General features: G+C 40.0%; 1 protein-coding gene across 1 annotated transcript in view; it reads right to left on the bottom strand.

Moving 5' to 3' along the window:
- Positions 1–6,103: 6,103 nt before the first annotated feature.
- Positions 6,104–21,261, bottom strand: part of ATP6V1C1 (ATPase, H+ transporting, lysosomal 42kDa, V1 subunit C1) — a 16,393-nt gene continuing 1,235 nt past the window's right edge. The window contains exons 2-12 of the mRNA XM_009078114.1: positions 20,391–20,458; positions 19,133–19,218; positions 17,335–17,429; positions 13,817–13,908; positions 12,634–12,732; positions 11,213–11,281; positions 9,993–10,085; positions 9,811–9,904; positions 9,191–9,288; positions 7,897–8,023; positions 6,104–6,718 (exon numbers count right to left, since the gene is read on the bottom strand). Of these exons, the coding sequence (XP_009076362.1) occupies positions 6,623–6,718; positions 7,897–8,023; positions 9,191–9,288; positions 9,811–9,904; positions 9,993–10,085; positions 11,213–11,281; positions 12,634–12,732; positions 13,817–13,908; positions 17,335–17,429; positions 19,133–19,218; positions 20,391–20,458 (1,017 nt within the window). The 3' untranslated portion in view covers positions 6,104–6,622. The remainder of the gene's footprint in view (positions 6,719–7,896; positions 8,024–9,190; positions 9,289–9,810; positions 9,905–9,992; positions 10,086–11,212; positions 11,282–12,633; positions 12,733–13,816; positions 13,909–17,334; positions 17,430–19,132; positions 19,219–20,390; positions 20,459–21,261) is intronic.

The raw sequence follows: 21,261 nt of genomic DNA, 5'->3' as shown, positions 1-21,261 counted from the left end.
CTACAGGAATATTTTCACACATCAAAAAAACTCATAAATCTATTTTAAAAACGATTACAAGGCCCCATCAAAGTTCTATAGCATTCAGCTTCAGGATCACCCTGTCTTTTCCCATTGTGGCCGAGGGTGTAAAGCAGGGTTGTACATTGCAAAAGATGGTACAGAAGGTTGAAAGCTGAAGAGTTTTGCTTTGATGGAAAATGCATATGATCCCTCAAATTCCTTATTTTATAATATTCGGTATAATGAACACTAATAGGAAACAATGCAGTCAAAGAATTCACTTTTAAAATATTGAAACCCCTTAATGTACCTTAAATTAGAAATATAAAATTTTAAGCAGCAATTCTAAGTACACCAGAGTTCTGTTATACTGTTGAGACAAGCCAATCTCTTCAGGCTCTGCAGTGAGAGGTTGGATACATGCCTGGCACCACATGAATCTCTAAGGAGTATGGGGAAGCAAAGCATAATAATTACAGATAATATTAAAAATTTCCTTGGTATTACGAGACTACAAGATCAATCAAAGATCAAACACTTCGGTTCAAACTCCAATCACTCAGCAAAGGCTTCGCGAGAGCTTTACCCTGGCAGCTATTCGAGAGCAGCTCGAGGTGGCTCTCTAGAGGTGAAAACCACAGATTTCATTTCTGCAGTTGACTCAGCTAAGTTTGTTCGAGAGCACACCCAGACATGCTGCAAGACAAAATAGGGCCTTGGTGAGCCTACAGAGGATAAAAGCTAAACCCACCACATTTTTAGAAGAGTGATACTGGGACCAAAAAAAGGCAAAGCCCTATGACAGTGTGCACACTCACACTGCTTTCTGTAACTCTTAACAGAAGTGCAGCCATCTGTTCAAAGTTGGCTCTCCAGCATCTACTTCTGCCTAACGTAGCTTCCCCTGTAGTTTTCCCGTTGGCTCTGTCCAATACAGGACTCTCCAAAACTATCCACAGCTTCTCAGGTCCCACCATCACCACCATCTCACCCCCATGTCTCAGGGATATACAGCACTGCAATAATCTGCTCATGGACTGGAAAAAACCTGAGGGGAAAATCACATCCAGCTCAATGAAGTTGCAGCTATTCAAATATTATGCTTGGATTTCCCCAGGGCATACAAAACGTGAGCTTCTTGGTGAAACACAGATCCCAGACCTTTGCAAGAGGAAGCATTCATCACCTAGTCTGTGTGCGATTCCTGCCCTTAGTGCATGGTGACGTGGCACAGAGAACAGTGACGGAGTCATTTGTTTATTCCAAAGCAACATTAAGAGACCCCAGGCAGGGATCCTATTCCCATGAACTGAAGCATGAAGCCATTTGCTTATGACTCATCTCACCAATTGTACTCTTAAGGATATTTAAGTCAGCATAAGATAAACTATACACTGTCTGCCTGGAGACAATACTAAGCTGCTGGCAAATATTAGAGTCTTTCACTCTAAGAATCCAGTCCTGGTTGGGCGGAAGACAAACACTGCAGTTGTTGACAAAAGTGATGGAGCAGAATTCAAACATCCCTTCTGCAGTGGGAATTCTGCCAGTAAACCACAATTAACATACAAAGATATCTGGGAAGAAGTTCCTTTTTCCAACACTTGTGCTCAGAAATCAGCCACTGCATGCAATGTTTTCTATACCTAGTTGTTCAGCAGATGATGAATACACTTATCCTCCAGAAAGTTCTCAAAATAATCATATCTTTATGAAAATTAAACTAATACAGAGGTTTAAGTGCTGAGCACTTAAAAATGTTATTAGATATTTAAAAACAAACCAAACAAAGCAAAGATCCCACATCTGCTGGTCACTGTGCATTGCCACATCTAGCAGCTATATTCCTTAGAACAAAAGCAGCCCTGGAAGCAAGTGCTTGAATACTGCACAGGCACTCAACACCCTCTGCTCAAGAAAATAATTAGCCTCAGGAGCATCTTATCAATGTTTATGAATAACTGATGAGAGGGTATAAAGAGGGAGCCTGACTTCTCAGTGGTGCCCGGTGGGCACAAACTGAGACATGTCATGTCCTGTCTAAATATAAGTTTTACTACTTGGGTATTTGAGCACCAGAGAAGGTTGCCCAGAGAGGGTTGTGGAGTCTCCAGTCATGGAGATTTTCAACACCTTACTGGACACAGCCCTGAGCAGTCTGTTCTACCTGACCTTGCTTGAGCAGAGGGAACTAGATGATCTTCAGTGGTGCCTGCCAACCACAACTACTGCCATGCTGTGATGTGTCTCATTAGTGCCGAGTCGAGGGGCCTCATCACCCTCCCTGACTCACTGGCAATGCTCTCCCTAAGGCATGCTGTTGGCCTTCTCCACTGCAAGGGCACATCACTGCCTCGGGCTCAACTTCTCCAAAAGGAGTCCCAGGTCCTTTTGCTGTCAAACTGCTTCCCAGGCAGTTGGCCACTGGTTTGTACTGGTGTGTGGGGTTATTCTTCCCCAGATGTGGGACTTCGTATGTCTCTCTGTTGAACTTCATGAGGTTCCTGTGTGCCTACTTCTGCAGCATTTCAAGGGCCTCTGAATGGGGACCATTTGGCCTATGAGCCACTCCTCTCAGTTCTGTATCACCAGCAAACTTGAAGGTGCACTCTGTCCCATCACCCAGGTCATCATAAAAATGCTAAAAAAATGGCCCCAATATTGACCCCAGGGATACACCACTAGTAACTGGCCTCTGGGTAGACCTTGTGGCACTGATTACAAGCCTTTAAGCCCCTCAACTCACCTGCTTTTCAGTCTACCTCACTGTCCATTCACCTAGTCTGTACTCCATCAGGCTGTCAGTGATGGTACAGGAGACAGACAGCATCAAGGACCTCACTGAAACCAATACTAACAACATCTGCTGCTCTCCTTTCATGCACTGATCTAGACATCTCATTGCAAAAGGCTATCACGCTGGTAAGGCACAAATGCACACTGACTACCCTCAATCACCTTCCTGTCCTCGATACAATTTGCTCCTTGATCCTTCCCAGGGATCCAGGTAAGGCTGTCCAGACAGTAGATCCCCAGATCCTCTTCTTGCCCATCTTCAAGATAGTGATGTTTGTTTTCCTCCAGCAAGTTTGTGGTAGTTAATTTTCCTTAAGTTCACTGAAATCCTCTCCTGCTCTGGCTTCAGCTATGGTGATGCTCCCCCATATCCCTTCCTGTTCAGTACTGAATTACTAGCACCCTTTTGCATCTGCCTAACTGCCCTTTCTACAAGCCACCACAATCCCTCTTTGCTCCTCTCCCCTGTCCTGGTGATCCTGGAACTCACTGCAGGTACTGCTTTCTCACAAGATGCCATTACTAAGTTTTATTTGTCAGCTTTCAAATGGCATCCATCAGCATGTCAAGATTTATGTTACATTTACTAAAATACTAGAACTTTGCTATTTTAGGTATTTCTGCTGCACAGCATCTGTCTCCCCTTCTCAGACCTTGACTACAGACATGTAAATCACGACAATCCAGTTATGTCTGCTTTTCCTATTAGGACATAAATCATCTGCTGTTACTTATTGCAAGAAAAATAAAATTCCCACACTCCTCACATTCCAGAGTACACTACGTTTTTCATTTCTTCCACAAATTACTTTTTAAGTTAATGACCTGGCATGCTTCTCAGAAACAAAATGAAAATTTTCCATTTCTACACAGTTTTAACCATCTTCCATTTGCCAGAAATCTCTGAAGAACCACAGAAATATAATAAACTGTAAAAAGAGAAGGTTTTGGTTCCAGCCTTTCCCTGTAAATCAAATCTAACACAGACTAACTCTGTATCCAAAGGATTTCTCTTGACCATGAGAAAGGCCCAGTGGTATCAGATAAAAGTTATTACATGGCTGGTCACTAACATTTAATACCCTACAATCTTCCCTTTTTTGCAAACAGCAATTCTGAGTCTATTCAGCCATGGGTAACTCCAGACTAGACACATCAGTGAAAGGAAATGCATTGCAGGTATTTCCCTGCAGCCCACAGCACAGCCCACAGTGCAGCAGGAACTGTACTGCAGCCTGTGGAGACCAGAGCACATATCCACACTGCAGCCTCTGCAGGACCCAAATCAGATCAGGTGGACATGCCCTGAAAGAAAAGGGGCCCATACAGGACCTATGCTAGACTAGATTTACACTGAGAGCCTGTGGAAGGAACAACACCGGAGCAGGGAAAAAGTATGAGGAGGAGGGTGAAGCAGAGAGGTGAAGGTGAAGCAGCTATTGTGAGCTGACCATAACCCCCCCATGCCCCATCCCTCTGTGCTGCCAGGCAGAAGGATGGAGGTTGTGAATAAAGGAGTGAAGTTGAGCCTCAGATAAAATAAAGAAAGGGGATAAGGTGTTTTATTTTTTGTCTGCTTCTCACCATCCTAATCTACTGTAGCTGGCAATAAACTAAATCTTCCTGAAGTCCAGTTTGTTTTACCTGTGACAGTAACTGGTAAGTAATCTCCATGTCTCTATTTCCAATGTCTTTATCTCAATGAATGAGCTTTTTCACCTTGTTTTCTCCCCGTCCCACTGAGCAGGGGTAGTGAGAGAGCAGCCAGTGGGTATCTGGCCACCAGCCAGTGCCAATCCACCACAGCCTCCCATGACAATTTCCCTCATTCAAACTTGTGTCCTCTGCCTCTCCTCTTACTGCCATGCACCTCTGAGAAGTGCCCAGGCTCATCAGAAGGCTCCATCTTCTGGATCCTCTGCTCAGACAGTTGTAAATACCAGTAATATCTGCCCTTTGCTTTCTTTGCATCTTCCTCAGCATGAAGAGACAGGATTCTCCTGGTCAGTGTCACATGCTCCAGCCCCTGACAAACTTGGGTAGCTTCTCCTGGACTTTCTCCACTGTGGTACTCCATTTCTTGTGCTACAGAGCCCAGACATGACTTTACAAGTGTCAAATATTGGGGAAGGATGACTACCCTCTAACAGCATCCCAGGAGATGACTGGCCTTTGCCGCAAACACAACTAGTTTTCCACAAGCAGTCCCAGGTCCTTCTCTGCAGTGCTGCTTCCTGGCTAGTCAGCCCCCAGCCTGTACTAGGGCATAAGTGTTACTCCTCCCCCAAGTGCTGGACTTGGCAATTCTCTTTGCTGAAGTCCATGCAGTGCCTGTCAGCCCGTTCCTCCAGCATTCCACATCCCTCTGTTTTCAGCATACTGACTGTTTCCCTCACCTTGGGCAGTGGTGTCACTCTCCTGTCCACCTGCTTTTCGCTTCCATGCATTTGAGAAGGATCTAGGGCTGATTAAGCAGGCACCAGGTATCTTGAACAGGGCCAACAATGCAGCAAAGCAGTTTTTACACTCTTTACTGGAAACCTACACCTTTTAATAATCAGAGATCTCAATGTTGGGTTATCAAAGACAGCAAATTCCTCAAAAGTACTTCTGGGCTATGATTAGAGATTCCACAGCTGAAAGCCCTACATTGCTTAGAGCCACAGTACTGATATTTTCAGTTAGGGACTAAATGAAAAAAAAACCCACAGTGGTTACTGGATTTTAAATATTAATTTTGACAAATCAGTGCTCCTCCAGTCTCACTCTTGATTCAAGTCAGTTTTAAACAGTACTGGAGTTTTTACTGCATATTTAGCTACTCAGATATGCAGAATACTTGTAATAGCTGCTACCGAAATAAACAACCCCTCCCCATACACAAGAAAGGAAGCTGTCATATTCCCTGTGTGCTGCAACGGATGCTGCAAAAACAAAGAGCATCCAATAGCACAGTATTCAGACCCATAAAGTAGTCTCAAGCTTCAGCTGACTGAAAAGAACAAAGAATTATCAAAAAATCCCAGCTCGGTCTATCTTATAGCATCCCAGGTTACTGCCACCTTCCCTTCCCAACAAATGTCTCCCAACTTTTCTTCAGAGTCACAAAGATAAAAAACAAAAAAATGTTCATACCTAGGTCTGGTGGCCAAATAACACACTTGAGCAAAAAAAATACCCTGCATCTCTTAAAAGTATTTGTGCTGCAACCAATTGCATTTCTGTATCACTGCACATTGCTTCAATTTAGACACTTGAAGCAATTTAGACACTGAGATCTGCAGTTTTATGTGGTACCAGGAAGTGACACATTTGCACAGGTATGTTTATTTTTTCCTGTGTTTACAGTGCGTCAATTATAATTTTAAACCATTCAGAAAGCACAATTTCATACCAATTTTACATACTTTACATCACAGTTCAACAACGTTAACACAGTTAACACAGTTGTATCTACTAAATCAAATGAACAAAATGGCCATGAACATTTACACTATTCTTCTGTAAACAAAGTTTTTTTATAAACAATGGTAAATGGAATTAACACAGACCACCATATGAAAGGGGAATAAGCTTTTCCTTAAATAAATCACTCTGTTTATAAATACTTAAATTCTCTCAATATACATTTACAGACATAGTCGATTAAAAGCTGATTACCTACACTGTTCTTCAAAAAGAAAATGTCTAGAGATGGACCACGGTGTGTTAGAGTCACCTAACATAAGAAGCAAGCACATGGTTAGTAGGGTGTTAAAAGTACTTGAACCTCACTTCTTTTTGTTTACACCAACATAGAGAAGATTGTCATGTTAGGGAACTTTTACTTGAATTCCAGCAAATTACAATCGATCTTGTAGTACACATAAGGGTAGTACTCCTGTTGACTGAGGTTTAAACCTGGAATATCCATAGTCGCCTGCAAATAAAGTTTTGAAACCAGTTACAATCTCACAATGCAGACTCCTATTCAGAATTAGATGAAATATTCGTATTTTTTAGAAGCAAATAGGCCAGGCAGGGCTTCAAGCTTAAACTTTCACATTCAAGCGACAGTTTAAACAACAGAAAGTGAGAATTTTGACAAATGAATAACACTATTTTGCAAAATGAAATACGAGTGCATTTTCAAAGCCTAAATCTGTGCCAATAATTCACATCCATTGCTATAGTAAACACACCACCACTACAACGTGTGTTTTACTATGTCTAAACACTGTCAGTTTCTGATAGGAATGTTATAAGGTGCTGAATAATCCTGGAAGTTACATGAAGTTCAGCTTCTTTAATTTTTACCTTATTTGTCTCACATCCTTTTGCCCCCAAAATGCCTGGCAATACTTTTGGAAAACATAACATTCAATATAATGTTAAGAAAGATTATTTTCAATCTTCTTTGATTCAGCTAAACTCACAGTGTGGTCTATCTTTAGTTAATCTTTAAATCACTGATTTTCAATACAAACAAATTAGTAGAAGTCTCCCAGCAATTTTCAATACAAACAAATTAGTAGAAGAAGTCTCCCAGCGAACCAGTTTTAAACGTGATAATGAGACCTCTACAGATGGAAGAGCTGACTCTATTTTGACATCTATTCAGCCTCCTTCAGCAGGGAAGGACAACTATGTTAACTTACAACAAACATAGCAATGCAACCAAAAAGAGTTGTTTTGGTCTTAAGGCCACTGTCACCATAGACTATGGACAAGTTATGTATTCCCCTGGGCTCAAAAAAGATATGAAACCTTAAGCATAGTTTGAGATCAGAGTTGACTTGGTTTGAATTCTTTGAGGACATGAATATGTTTGCAGTTAAGATATCTTTCCTTTGGTAGTAGGAAAGAATGCAGTAAGAAGAAATTACATGAGACCAGAGAGCTCGTCAAGTGCATTGGTTGCAACATTAAACACCATCTGCCTTGCAAAAATGTAAAATAAAAGTGGTATTTCCATAAGGAGACATAATTCTCTGCACTGTGAGAAAACCAAGAATATGGAGAGGTGAAGCTTTTTAATAAAGTCAATAGACTTGTTTGTATTGTTTAAACAGATTATACCTAACATTGAAGGTGAGTAGCAGTTACAAAAATACTTACATCAATGATAGCTGCTGCACTGCTGTCAAGGTGTTTGTATAAGTCATACAAAACCTCCCTCAGTTTCTTCATTGTTTTCTTATTAGGCTGGAGCAGCATTGCCTGGAAGTTAACTGGCAAACCATACCTGAGGAAGGCAAGTAGAAAACTATGAAAATTATGAAATAAGATTTGTTTTAATAATTCAAAGCAGAGTTTTATTTTTTTCAAGGAAGAATTCTCTGGCTTAAGAGGAAATTCTGCTCATTTCTATTTTTGCAAAACCATTTTGTTTCTACAGTTTGCAAGGCATCAATAAAATAGAAATTCTTTCTTCAAGTTTAAAATAACAAACCAGAAGTCTAAATGCTTTCAAAGAATTTTAAATTCTTGAGTACTTAACACAATTCTCAAAGTTACCAGAAGTCTTGGACTAAGTTTTGAACATTCCAACTAGTTTACTTGCAAGACTTTGTCTATGCCACTTGGTGAAGAATCCAGTCTCTACTCAATCCTCCTTTCTAGGGGTGTGGAAACATTTGCCAACATTCATGCTCAGCTTTCTTCCTTACCCTAGTTTGTCTTAAAAATGCCCATAGCAGCTATGACTAGAATGCAGGTTCATGTGATTTGTTTTCTTTGTCTCCTCTGGTTGTCTCTTTTATGATGACTTCTCAAAAAGGCTACAAACACCTTTCCCCTTCCTGACTAAGGCAGGAGTCCTTTCGACTCTAAAACCCAAAAATAACAGGGTCCTTCCTTCTGCTGAGCAACTACAGCTGTTCTTAACTAGTAACTACACCTCTGGATAGGTAGGAAGGAAAAAGCAGAGAAAAGTTAGAGTTAGAATATTGAGTGGTTTAATACTGATGAGTTTAGTCTAGAAAATTCTTAGAAAAGCATATGTTAAAGAACAATCATATGTTTCGCCATGTCAAGATATGCTGCTCAAAGCCCAAATACATTCTGCACTATTCACATTTCCCACTTAAATAGAAGACCTAGTACACTCCTTTAACAAGCAGCAAATCAGCCAATATGCCTTCAGGCTACTTAAAGAATTCCTGTAATTCCTAAAGCACTAGTGAAAACACTATCCGAGGCACAACATACACATCTACTTCAAATATTCCACAACTGGCAACAAGAGCTATTGTTCTATAGCATATAGCTATCAGCTATTCTTACTGCCAACTTCTTGCTTCCTCCTTCCCAGAAAAGTGGCATTCACACACATCAGCTTGGTAAGGCCAAGCTACATCTAACTTCTTACAAAGTCTAGGAAGAAAAGCACTACTCAGATCTGCCTCATTACCTTAAAACTGATTCCACAAAAACCCGTAATGCTTTCACATGAATCCATGCAATGAAAGCTTCACTGAAATTCACTTTCAGCCACCGAACCAGAGGGCCCTGTGGAAGAGGAAAAAAAATAGTTACGTTATTCAAACATCAGAAAAAGATTCAGCCCATTATGCATGTTTGAGCAGATACTCAATATCTGTCCCATGATAATAAAGACAAGTTACAGGCAGAGTTCACTATGGACATAATGGCTTAAGGGTGTTTTGATACTGAGTAAAGAGAAATTAATAAGACTTCCCATTGTCTCTTCAGTTCACCATTTCAACTGTTGTGAGCTAACTATATGAAGGATCATTTTAGTAATACCTGATATTGTCATTCAAATACTTGTCCATTTTCAAACTGCATACATTATCAGCTGCAGTATCAGCTCTTGGTTCAATGCAGTGAGGAGCTCTCGAGCTGCAGGAAACTCAATTACCCTAGAGCAGATGAGCTGGGCATCAGGCTGGCCACATCACATCATCTTTGCAAGGCTTGCTCAGAATCACAGGTTCATGAAATTGTTATGTAGCAATAACGAGTCTCAAAGTCTCACACTTCTATAATGACTAGTTTATAAAGACTTACAAACTGTTTCTTCTTGTCAGTTGACAGTCTATTCATTTCTTCTTTATCGGCTTTCATCTCTTCTTCATTATACTGGAAGTCACGGACCATAAATCTGCATTTGGAAGTGAATAAAATTGAAAGTGACTATCTAGAGATCCTTCAAAGCATGAGAGACAGAACACACACAAAATAAGTCTTACTTATATTCTCTGGCTTTGTGCTTGAAGTCATCCACTGCCTTCCTGAACAAGGTGACGTTACAGAGGTAACTGTCTTGGTCCTCAAAGAGTACACTGCAGAGAAAAAAACCAAACCAAGTCTCACAATTAATAAGGTTCAAGTCAGCACAGATCTGACACACAGTAGCTTAAGCTGTACTTTATTGCTACAAGGCAAGAACATAAATGTAGATAATTGTATAGGATTTAGTCCCCAAATTAAACACTTTAAACAGAAAGTAACCGAAACTCTAGCAACTGCTCTTAATTACTCCCTTCATAAAAGATGGCAGCTTACAGTTCACACTCAGAGGCTTCACCACTCAGAAACATTTCATATATGCCTGGATATTTGTTCAGATTAAAAATTATTTTACAAACAAAGGAACTGAAGCTGGTTTCATACTGAAAAGTTATCCAATAGTTTAACAAGTTGACTCTTCTTAAGCTATTCCTATGTTATGGTTTCCCAGTAATTAAATAAGAATCATCAGCAGATCTCCCACTAGGCTTAAGTTGATGCAACTCGAATGTGAAGTTAGCCAGAGCAAGTTCAGATTTTGTAACTGGCACAGAGCTGGTAATATCAGATCTGAGTGACCAAAACCTCAGTCTGTCAGTTAAAATTAACTACATCAATGCTTCGTGCTATGTGTTGACTTTGACTTCAATGTGGTTACAAGACTGCTAAAGTGGTTTAACAGTATAACCAAATCCTGCCCTTAGTCTTGCCCACTGCATGCACCAAGCAGCAGCTTGGTACCAAGGACCAAGAGACAATTACCTTTCTTTGCACACAAGAAAACCATCTACACTTCTTCATTCTTTGGCAGCGTTCAAAGAGTACGTGTAACGCATTTTGAATTCTCTGAACACAGACACAAGCTCATAGGCTAGCAGCCAGTATTTGTGGCTAAACCCCACCATGAAGCTGAACGTGCCTGACCAGAACTAGATCAACTTTTCAGTTCTCTTACTCTTCCCACATAGGTTAAGTTTGATAACATTGTTAACCCTAGAGTTAAGAGATGATCTGAATTTTTCCTCAACTGCATCATCATCAGGCTGGATCAGATAAAGCTATAAAGCTAGACATTTTGAAAAGTTTTTGACCAATCTTTAAAATTCAAAGTCACTGTAGACACAGAGCACTCCTAAAACACAGCACATGCAAATATGAGATTCAGCATTTAAGAACTTACTTGCTGGAACGTGGTACAACCATCTCTGCTAGTGTTTCATACTGCTTAACCCAGTCATTATAATTCATCCTAGAGAATACACAGGTTATGGTTAGACTCTTAGTACTGTAGTAAGAAATCTGAGCTTAATAGGTCACGTTTGTAATTTTTTAAGAAGTTAAAATCATTTAACCACCACATCTTCCAACTCAGGTGAAGGATGCCAGAAACACTCAAGACATCAGGAACAGTCTTCCTCATGCTGGTTTTACAGTTATTGATAAACTATAATAATAGCAAACATAACATATTTTCAGTCTTCACATAGGTTTACAAATGTAAAATTTTTGAAATCAAAGAACTATGGGATTAAATCAGCCATCATTAAGTACAGATCTCAGGGGACCAAATGGACTTAACCATCAAGGTTGATCAAAAACTCCTTATGCAGCTCTGTTCTTCTGAGTTACTAATAGGAATACTTTTTCCACAAATACAAACAGGCTCCCCAGAGTCCTGCACTTGCCTGAAGGACTGAGAATTTTGAAGTCCTGCCTTTCTTGGTAGCGAAGAGGTTCCATCCTTTGAATACCAAAACAAGTCAAAGGAAAACAAAAATAGCTGAGATATACTAACTATACTATAACTACACTAGCTTTCTGCTAAGGCCACTGCAAAACTGTTTTTCCTTCACCAGTTTTACACATGACAGACTCTATGGCTTCATGTGGTAAAGAGAGTCGGTGGGCTTTTTGCAAGTTAGAAGCTGTTTGTTCCCAGCTCCAGAAAGACACTCTAGTACCATTTTCTATTTTACAAGGGCTTTAAGGGGACATATATCACCACCTTCCTCGGCTGGGGAAAAGATGGGGTTTCTGTTGCTTCAGGATTTAAAACAGGAACAACCTGTTCCCCCCAGCAAGCCTTTGACATGACATAAGCAAGGATCCACCGGTAGAGATTTAGATAAGTAAAAAAATCGGTGTTCTGGCAGTCTGAAAATGTGCAGAGCAAAGCAATAAAGAGTTCACTTTCTTCACTAAGTGGTGAAATTCAGCACAGTCCTAACCAGGACGATTTAATGATAAAGCCTCCTAATGTAAAACAAGTCATGTTTTTACTCAGAACTTATTTTCATAAGGATACCTTCTGCAGCATGACTAGTCACAGTAAATGCTGCATAAGAGACATAAGTCTAATCTCTAGTTTCTTCAATAAATTCATGAGCACCCAAGCAGTCCTTACGGCGAGTTCTCGTGAGTAAGGGAATATAGGCACACAGGGCCATTTGCCTCTACTAAGCATTTAAACATTTGTGTTGGCCCATCCAGGAGAGCCTCAAATTCAGATGTCCTTTCTTACAGTATTACAGGGTTGTGAGACCTATTATTTGATTTAGAGTTCTTATTTTATTCTGCTCTTAGGATGAACAATAAACTTACTTCGGTACAATCACTAATAACGTGACCAAATATTCTGAATCGAGTACAAAGTCCTCTTTCTTCACAATATCAGCAAGACTTCTGGTTAGCAAGCTTCCCCTGCAGAGAAACAAAGTCACAGTCACAACAGTCACATGCCTGAGAATTGAATTTGTCTGGACAACAGCTGCCAGTGCATGATAATACAACATTTTCAAAAAACATTTTACCTACACATTTGCTATTAGCAAACAAAATGTCCTTATATGCCTTTTACATCTCCCTGTCCAAAGTCACTGAAAGTTTTTATCAGCAGCTCCAGTGCTGTGCATCATTTCCATATTCCAAATACCTCACACAGTTAAGCAGTCAACTTTTCTTAAGTCCACAAGAACCATTAAAACAATTAATTGTGAGTTCTAGTATATAGAGCCTTGCAGTTACAACTAACCTAGCATGCCCCTACAGACAGAGCCTCAATAAAAATTTAGATCAGCATACTGCCTCATATTCACAGAAGACTAAGAACATAGATAGGTTTAATGGGGCTTAGCTGACAAATTACCATGGCTTAACACACAACTTATGGCTCACTCCTGAAACAGCTTGTCACATACTATCATTAGTATAACCCATGGTTCTGGATCAGCCAGTGACTGTAATGACAGGGTTGGGGCAAATTAATCAACTGTATTTCTGCACAAGAACTACTGCACCTCAACTGTATTTCAGATAGTCATCACGTGTATGTGCCAAGACAATAAGCAGCCCCTGTTTAACTAATTATCTGCATGGACACAACAGCTGTCTCTCTGCTGGTTAAGTATCAGGGAAGAAGCCCTGTCATGTCAGTAATACTGACATGCTTAAAGCATAAACTGGAGTGAAGGAAAGACTTCCTTGTTTAGACAAGACACCTAAGCAGCAGTGTTACACACACTAACAGCAAGCTCCTCTCAAAAGCTCCAGCAATTTGCAAGATTTGTCCATGCTTTTGTGATTTCATAATTGCTTATCAATCACAAGTAAGCTAATACCAACCAGTCAGTTGGTAATAAATGTTCTCATCACAGCTGCTATTCAAGACTGACAAACATCTCAAAAGTGCATTAACCCTGAGCCTGTATCACTCCACATTTTACTAACAATTTCATGCTTAAATAACTTTCCTATGCTACAGGAGCAAAAAAACAATGTAACTTACGCGTTCTTTCTTTCCAAATTCTGAAGGTTCCCTTTCAGATTATTGTATGCTGAAGCTCTTGCTTTTAGATCATTGTCAATCTGGTTTACTCCCTTAAAGATAAAAGGAAAATTAACAGTGTAAGGAGCTAGAATAGAACTCTCATGTTTGGTTTGCCATTGCTGCTCAAGTAAGTCATCCTTCTCAAATCCATCCTCCAGCAATAATTAGCATGATTGCCAAAAATGACTCATTCCCAGCTAGGCAACTTGGCAGCAAGTAGAAGAACACAAAACAAATGAAGCAATTAGTACATCCTAAACAGCCAACCATGCTCATAGCAGTGTGTACCCCATATGAAGAAGTATTTTAAAATCAACACACTCAGTAACAGTTGGGGAACTCACAGAACATGGTACAGTGTTAGTCTGGCATTGTAATGCTGCCTACTGCCTCCTCACCATGGCACGGAGCTGCAAGCATAGAAAAATTCCCAGGGACAAGCTTCTCAACAGAGTCAAGAGACTCTCCCTTTATGTGGACCTAGACCACTGACAAAGCCTTCTGTTTTCAAAACACATTTCAGTTTGGAGATCCAGATATGATTGTTTCCACAAAATAAATCTCTCTCAAAAGCAAGGTCACTTGGTTATATAGTGGACTTGTTTATGGCAACACCTAAGTTGGCTTCTCTGTCGCAGAAAGGAGTCATGAAAGGCCTGAACATTCCGGCAGTTTGATTTGGCAACATGTTAACAGCTGCACCTTTACAGATACAGTGATGCTTTAGACAAAATACTCTGACACTAATAAAGTTGACTTCTTTAACAGATGAGTACTTAAGGCTATTTAAATTTTTGACTGATATAACCTTTAGTGAAGCAGGTGTCACACAAAGTACACATCTTCATGAAAACTTTTTTATACTGCAAGCAACTTTTTTTTTTTTTGCCCATACAGCTAGAAGGCAGCATTAGGGGGAAAATTAATCAGGTTCTATTAAGCTAGTACCTTTGTGCACTTAGACTTTTTCACAGCTTGACAATCTTCTCCTCTGCCTTTTCCAAAGGATCAAGACTTTCAACAGCAGTCTAACTATGCATTGCTTAATGACAAAAGCCAAACCCCACCAGAACACTGCCTTTACAAACCAGTTCCAGTCACCATTTCCTAATTGCTCTCATTTGTGAAGTCAGTAGTCTTTTAAAAGATGACTGTTTAGACAAAAAAACGTGTTAATGCTGCACTGACTGGAGTTTACTGTAAACAGCAATCAGCTTTGCTTCTTATTGGATGTAGGAGAAGGCAGAACTGCAAACCTCAATGTCACAGCAGAGCTCTTGAAAATAAATTACCAAATGAAGCAATAATACAAATTTCTTTTTGGTAGCAGATTGATGGGTAACTCACAAAGGTCATTGCAAAAGGAGGCAGGCTCATGGTATTGCCAGAGAGCATCAGTCTAAGATAGAGTGAGCCTATTTGCACACATAGCAAACCCAGATATTTAAACCACTTACACAGTCATTGGCATTGCAACTATACAACTGAGCTGTTGTACTTCAGTGGATGCCTGGGTTGCTGAAAAGGCTGGACTAGGGCACTGAGGCTATGGAGGTTATCTCCTTGCATAACAGTCTTGTGACTATAATTTCAAATCCAAAGAATGACTAGATTAAGTGACAGCTCTCACATGACACAGATGCCATCTTCAAAGTCTTCAGTATTGACTCTGGGGTTCACAATACTTCTCCAAGTTAAAAGCTGAAGAACCCTGATGGATAGTTTCAGCAGATTTTGTTTTATTTCAAGTGTTTCCAACACTGCTATAGTTTTTCCTCAACTGACAAACTCCCCACTGGAATTGCCATTGCTCATTTTGGCAGGCATCAGAATCTGCTGCCATAGTGAGTGAGGAGGATTCAAAACCATACAGGAGAACTGGTATCTCATGATTTGACAAGCTTTTCAAGTTATTTAACATCAACATGTCACAAGGCTTCACACATTTTAATTAATGTATCTCTATCAATTTTCCATTATCTTCATGTTAATCACATGCCAAACTGAAGATTTTAACTATGTCAGGACTCTCTTTGCCTTGGGTCAAAATTGGTGCAAGTCCCAATGACAGGATCTCCTAGGGGTCACTTCTACAAGAACATAAGGCAACTTCAGTCATCTTCCTGCTCTTCTCCACTTTTTGGACACACATCTGTGGCTCACAATTGAAAGCATTTTGCAAGCATTTTGAAATCAGGTTTATGACAGAGGTGTCCCTGAAGTTCTCCCTATAGAATACAAGTACAGCTGAACATGAAGAGAAATGGAAACCCTCAACAGGATGACACAGGCTGAATTCCAGCAGACCTGTTTCTCTGCATTTAGTATCCAATCTAATAACTCAATGAGGTCCCTAAAGTAGGTGAAAAATGTTAAGACAGTTAAAGTTCAGATTCTGGACACAGAATAACATACACTGAATCCTTGATAATTTTCAATAAAGGGCATATCCCTTCATGTCCTGTGCTTTTTCAACAATTTAATTGCTACAAAAACAAGTTCTGTACTAGGACAGCTGTAAACAGTTCAGCACTTCATTTTGATACCTTCTGAAGCAGCAAATATTATGTACTAAAGTAGTGTCAATATTAACATTATTATTTCATATCTGTGAGGTATTTTTAATGTGCAAATCTCAAAAGCCATAGGACAGTCAGTCTTCCTCCAACAAAACACCACGCTGCAGATGTTTTCCAGGAATAGTTACTGAGTGTAATTTGTGGAATAAATCCAAGATGCAGTGATAATCTCAAAGAAAATATCAAAAATGAGAGTGTTAGTTGCACTCTGTCAGCTTTGTACCATATAGTAAGATTTTGTAATCTCTGTTAAAAATTTAAACTAGTTGTTTCAGAAATCTGCAGTTATAGCAAAGCACAATTCTGCCAGCACTTATCCCCACCCCCACCAATTACAGTCCCCCACATATCCATCACCAAACACTATCTCTAAAGGTACCCAGAGCAGCCACTTCTTTTTTCTAGGTTACATATTTCCAGTTACACAGTTCCAAGAGACAATTAATTTACAGACTACAGAAAATGGGAAAGGGGGAAAAAACCAAACCTGAAAATCCTGGGAAGATACTAAAGCAAGATTATTTTTTCCCTCAAGACTGAGTGCCACAGCTTCAGAAGATGAATAAGTTCCCTGGTTCACAGCTAACAGCCCACAGGGTTTGAGAACACCAGACAAACAGCAGGTTAGTGCAGCAAAATTTAAATGTAAGCAACATCATTTGCTGGCTATTTATTTGTTAACTCAGTGATCTTAAGGAAGAAAAATCACCAGCATGGTGGCGGTCAGGGAGCACTCTCCAAGTCCTGTCCCCATCCTAATATACTCCTTTGGTTACTAACTGCTACCAGGTTTACTACTGTTATTATCTAAAACAGACCAATAGCTTTAAGTAGCATGTTTTGTGCATAAATATCTCGAGTTCAAACAGGAAAGATTTATAAAACATATTACCTTACCTTTGCAATAATTTCTGAAATATTCTTCAAGGACTGCTTGATTGGGTATTTGGCCATATCCCACTGGAACCTTGTTATGTAGGTGACCAAGTCAACTGAAATTTTGAAGAACTTTGTTAAGATACACAATAAAAAGACAGATGTACTATATTCCATGTAGGATTGCTGTATCAGAGGAGTACTGTAACAGACTGTGTGTGGGCGTTCCCATGCATGGACACCATTGCTTAAGGAATCAGGAAATAATCAAATTCTAAGTTATCCATGACCTCTGCCTTCAGATATTGGTTTCTCCACCTCTGTAGACCCTAAATGATATTTACTACCAAGTCAATGATGGCTGGAGAACTACAGATAAGGCCAACTAATTTTTGCTCTCTGTGAAAAATAGGTGGGAGCAGGAAGAGTTACAATGGCAAAAAGGAATGCAACGATTATGTGGCTCACCTGAGCAACAGTTTTGTAAAGCTGCTGCTGAGAAATACTACTCCATGCCCCTACCTAAGATTCATGCTAATCCATTCGTATTGGACTTTCTTGCATCCATACAAGCTGTGTTAAATTCTATGAAATGGCTTTGAAAACAAAATATTGATTCAAAGATGAGTGCAGCTCTTTACTAAAAGAAAATGCACAAATAATTCCATGAGACTACCAGTTTTGTAAATACATTCTATCAGAATTTGGGAACAGCAGAGAATTCCAGCACAACTTGCATAAAATGTTATCTGTTCAGAATGTTTACAAAGAATGTTCCTGTGATCAGCAACTTTTATGTTTTACCAGAGACTGCTGATGACAAAATAAAACCTTAAAGGATCAAACGGTTTCTGTAAGTGAGATTTAACATGCATATTTTATTTCTTGCTGTTTTGTCATTTGTTTCAGGGCAAGTGATTAATGGAGAAAAACGTAACTGTGTATGAACTAGGCTTTCAGAAGGTCATATAGCGAAGCAGCATTAGAGTATTAGCAGTATTAGAATAGAATGGTTGGAGTTGGAAAGGACCTTTTAAAAGTCATCTAGTTCCAACCCCCCTGCCATGGGCAGGGACACCTTCCACCAGACCAGGCTGCCCCATCCAATCTGATCTTGAATACCTTCAGGGATGGGGCATCCACAACTTCTTGGGGCAACCAGTTCCACTGCCCCATCACACTCGCAGTAAAGAATTTCTGTCTTATACCTAAACTAAATCGACCCCTCTTCGGTTTAAAACCATTCTGCCTTGTCCTGTCATTACAGGCTCTTATAAAGAGCCCCTCTCCAGCTGTCATGCAGGCCCCTTCAAGAACTGGAAGACTGCAATGAGTCTTCTTTTCTACAGGCTGAATAACTCTCTCAGCTTGCTTCATGGGAGAGGTGCTCCATCCCTCTAATCGTCATGGTGATCTACTCTGGACCCTCTCCCAACAGGTCCATGTCCTTCCTGTGCTGGGCACCCCAGGGCTGGATGCAGCACTCCAGGTAGGGTCTCACCAGAGTAGAGCAGAGGGACAGAATCCTCTCCCTTGACCTGCTGACCACACTGCTTTTGATGCAGCCCAGGATGTGATTCATTTCCTGGCCTACAGGCACACATTGCCAGCTCCTGTCCAGCCTCTCACCCACCAGCACCCCCAAGTCCTTCTCAGCAGGGCTGCTCTCCATCTGGTCATCACTAGCCAGTACTGACATCAGAGGTTGCCCCAACCCAGGTACAGCACCTTGTGCTTGGCTTTACAGAACAGTATGTTCCAGGATCATTGCCTCTCCTCCTACAGTTTCAGATTGCACATATCATGGTTAACACTTTACCTCCATTAGCCAGAAGATTCTCCTGAACTTTATCTTTACTGTCTTCTAGAACATCAGCCATATACTGGGCCACTTTCTTTACAACACTGAAAGATAAGAAAAAAAACCCCCAACAATTTAAAAGAACTGCCATTTTGAGAAATACCATTCATGAAACTAATTTCAAATTGCCCGAGATTGGATCAAAAGCAATTGGATCAAACAAGAATGATGATGATTGCTTTACATATGAGCTTTCCAAGAGCACAGGCTGGGCTCAGTATCTGAAGGAGACCACCTTCTCAAAAATATTCCATAACTTTATTTAAAGCCTTCTCTAGTGTTGCTGCTCATCAGTTCTCAACAAGGTGAGGCTAGCTTCCTCACACTGGTGTGGACTTCAAGTGTAATCTCACTATACTGCAAACTGGTTTTGAATCTGTGGTACTTTCAAAGTCCTAACCCATTTCTGGAAATAGATAGTAAGGTAGAAATCCTCAATAATCCAAATTAAACACAAGGCAACCCTGACAATGAAGTCTGACACTCAAGACATGCCTTTTTCACTAGAAAAGTTGTGTGTAATATTATTCATATATACTATGCCAAATGTTTTTCTTTTCTATTTAAAAACAACTTAAGACTTATCTCCTTGAAACAGAAGATGGCTCCACAAGTTCTGCTTATGTGGAAGTTGGTTACTTTTGCTCAAAATCACTTTCAAAGGGTCACTAATTACTTCAAAATGAATAGGTCTTGCATTTTAACATTAATCCTGTTTCAGCATTTCTATGGGTTAGGAAATAACATGGTTACTGTCTCCAAGTCTGTAAATTGTACTCTTGCTAAAAGAACAAACTTTTACTTCATGTCATCATCACTTCCTGCAGCTGTCAGGCTCAGTTCCTAACAGTTCTCCAGGACCCAGCAGCACACAGCACCACTACAGGGAGAACTAACCTTCATCAATGCATAATGTCCCACTACGCCACAAGGAGTTCCAACTGGTTTTTTTTCAAGAACAGATACTAAGAAAAACAGCATCTTAGCCTTCTGAAATCTTACCTTGCTGACTACCTGCACAGGATCACTATGGTACAAAAAAAATAAATCATAGAATCAGCCAGTTGGAAGAGACCTCAAAGATCATTGAGTCCAACCCTACTGTTGTTACTAGACCATGGCATTAAGTGCAAATAACATCCGTACTATTAGGAGTCAGCAAACCATCACATCATTATTCTAATATTCCGCATGCTAGTAAAAAATAAACTGTTACCTCTCCACAAATGCATCCAGTTTAGCCAGCTCATCTGACAAACCAACCAAAACATCCAGTGTGCCAACCTAGAAACAAAGACCAAAATGCATTAGCAGTTGTATATAAACATAGAAAGCTAAAACCAAGTAACAACAAAAGCTAAATCTCCCCAACAGGTAGCTTTGCAGAGCTACATAAAATACTGGGCTCTCAGATTTCAGGCTTGTTGATTTACCAAAGTCACACTGTGTTTCATTTGCTCAGGATACCCCTAAAGTACCACAGTATCAGACCTAACTCACTCTAGTTTGGTGCACAGTTTCAGTCCTGCATTCCAGCCATCTCACAAGTCACTCGCTTCAGCATTTGATTTACTATTTTAGATCAAATCTGGAATTTCTCTACTCAGTTATCTCAGTGCTGGAGGCAACCAGGACATTGAAAGCTTTGATGACACAAGACTACTGCAGCAGTCAGACCAACAAGAGTCTGGACTTTTAACATCTGGAGTAAGAGAATATCTATCTTATCTACAGCTTTCACTCTTTCTTCCCTTCTCCTACAGAAAACACTTTCTTCTCTAATTTCATGTAATAATCTAGAGCAATACATATGATGGGGCCAGGGATGACTCTTAACATTTTAGACTCTGTATAATTCAAATATGAGAATTACAGCACAGTATTCTTTTAGTTCTTTCATAAACAAGATCTAAGATGAACCCAAGACATCAAAAAGTGTAAAAACAGTTAAAATGCTCAAGTTAACATGCCAGGGTGATTATTTTTTTAAGTCAGTCATATAATATCAGTGTTTCTTTGCTTCTCTCTTCAAGTACTTACGTATTTGCTCATTCTGTTCAATAAAAGTAGGTGATACCTCCAAAAAG

The sequence above is a fragment of the Acanthisitta chloris genome, unplaced genomic scaffold, assembly GCF_000695815.1.
Source record: "Acanthisitta chloris isolate BGI_N310 unplaced genomic scaffold, ASM69581v1 scaffold28877, whole genome shotgun sequence".
NCBI lineage: Eukaryota > Metazoa > Chordata > Aves > Passeriformes > Acanthisittidae > Acanthisitta > Acanthisitta chloris.
The sequence above is the reverse complement of the archived record's forward strand: the minus strand, read 5'-3'. Positions and strand labels throughout refer to the sequence as shown.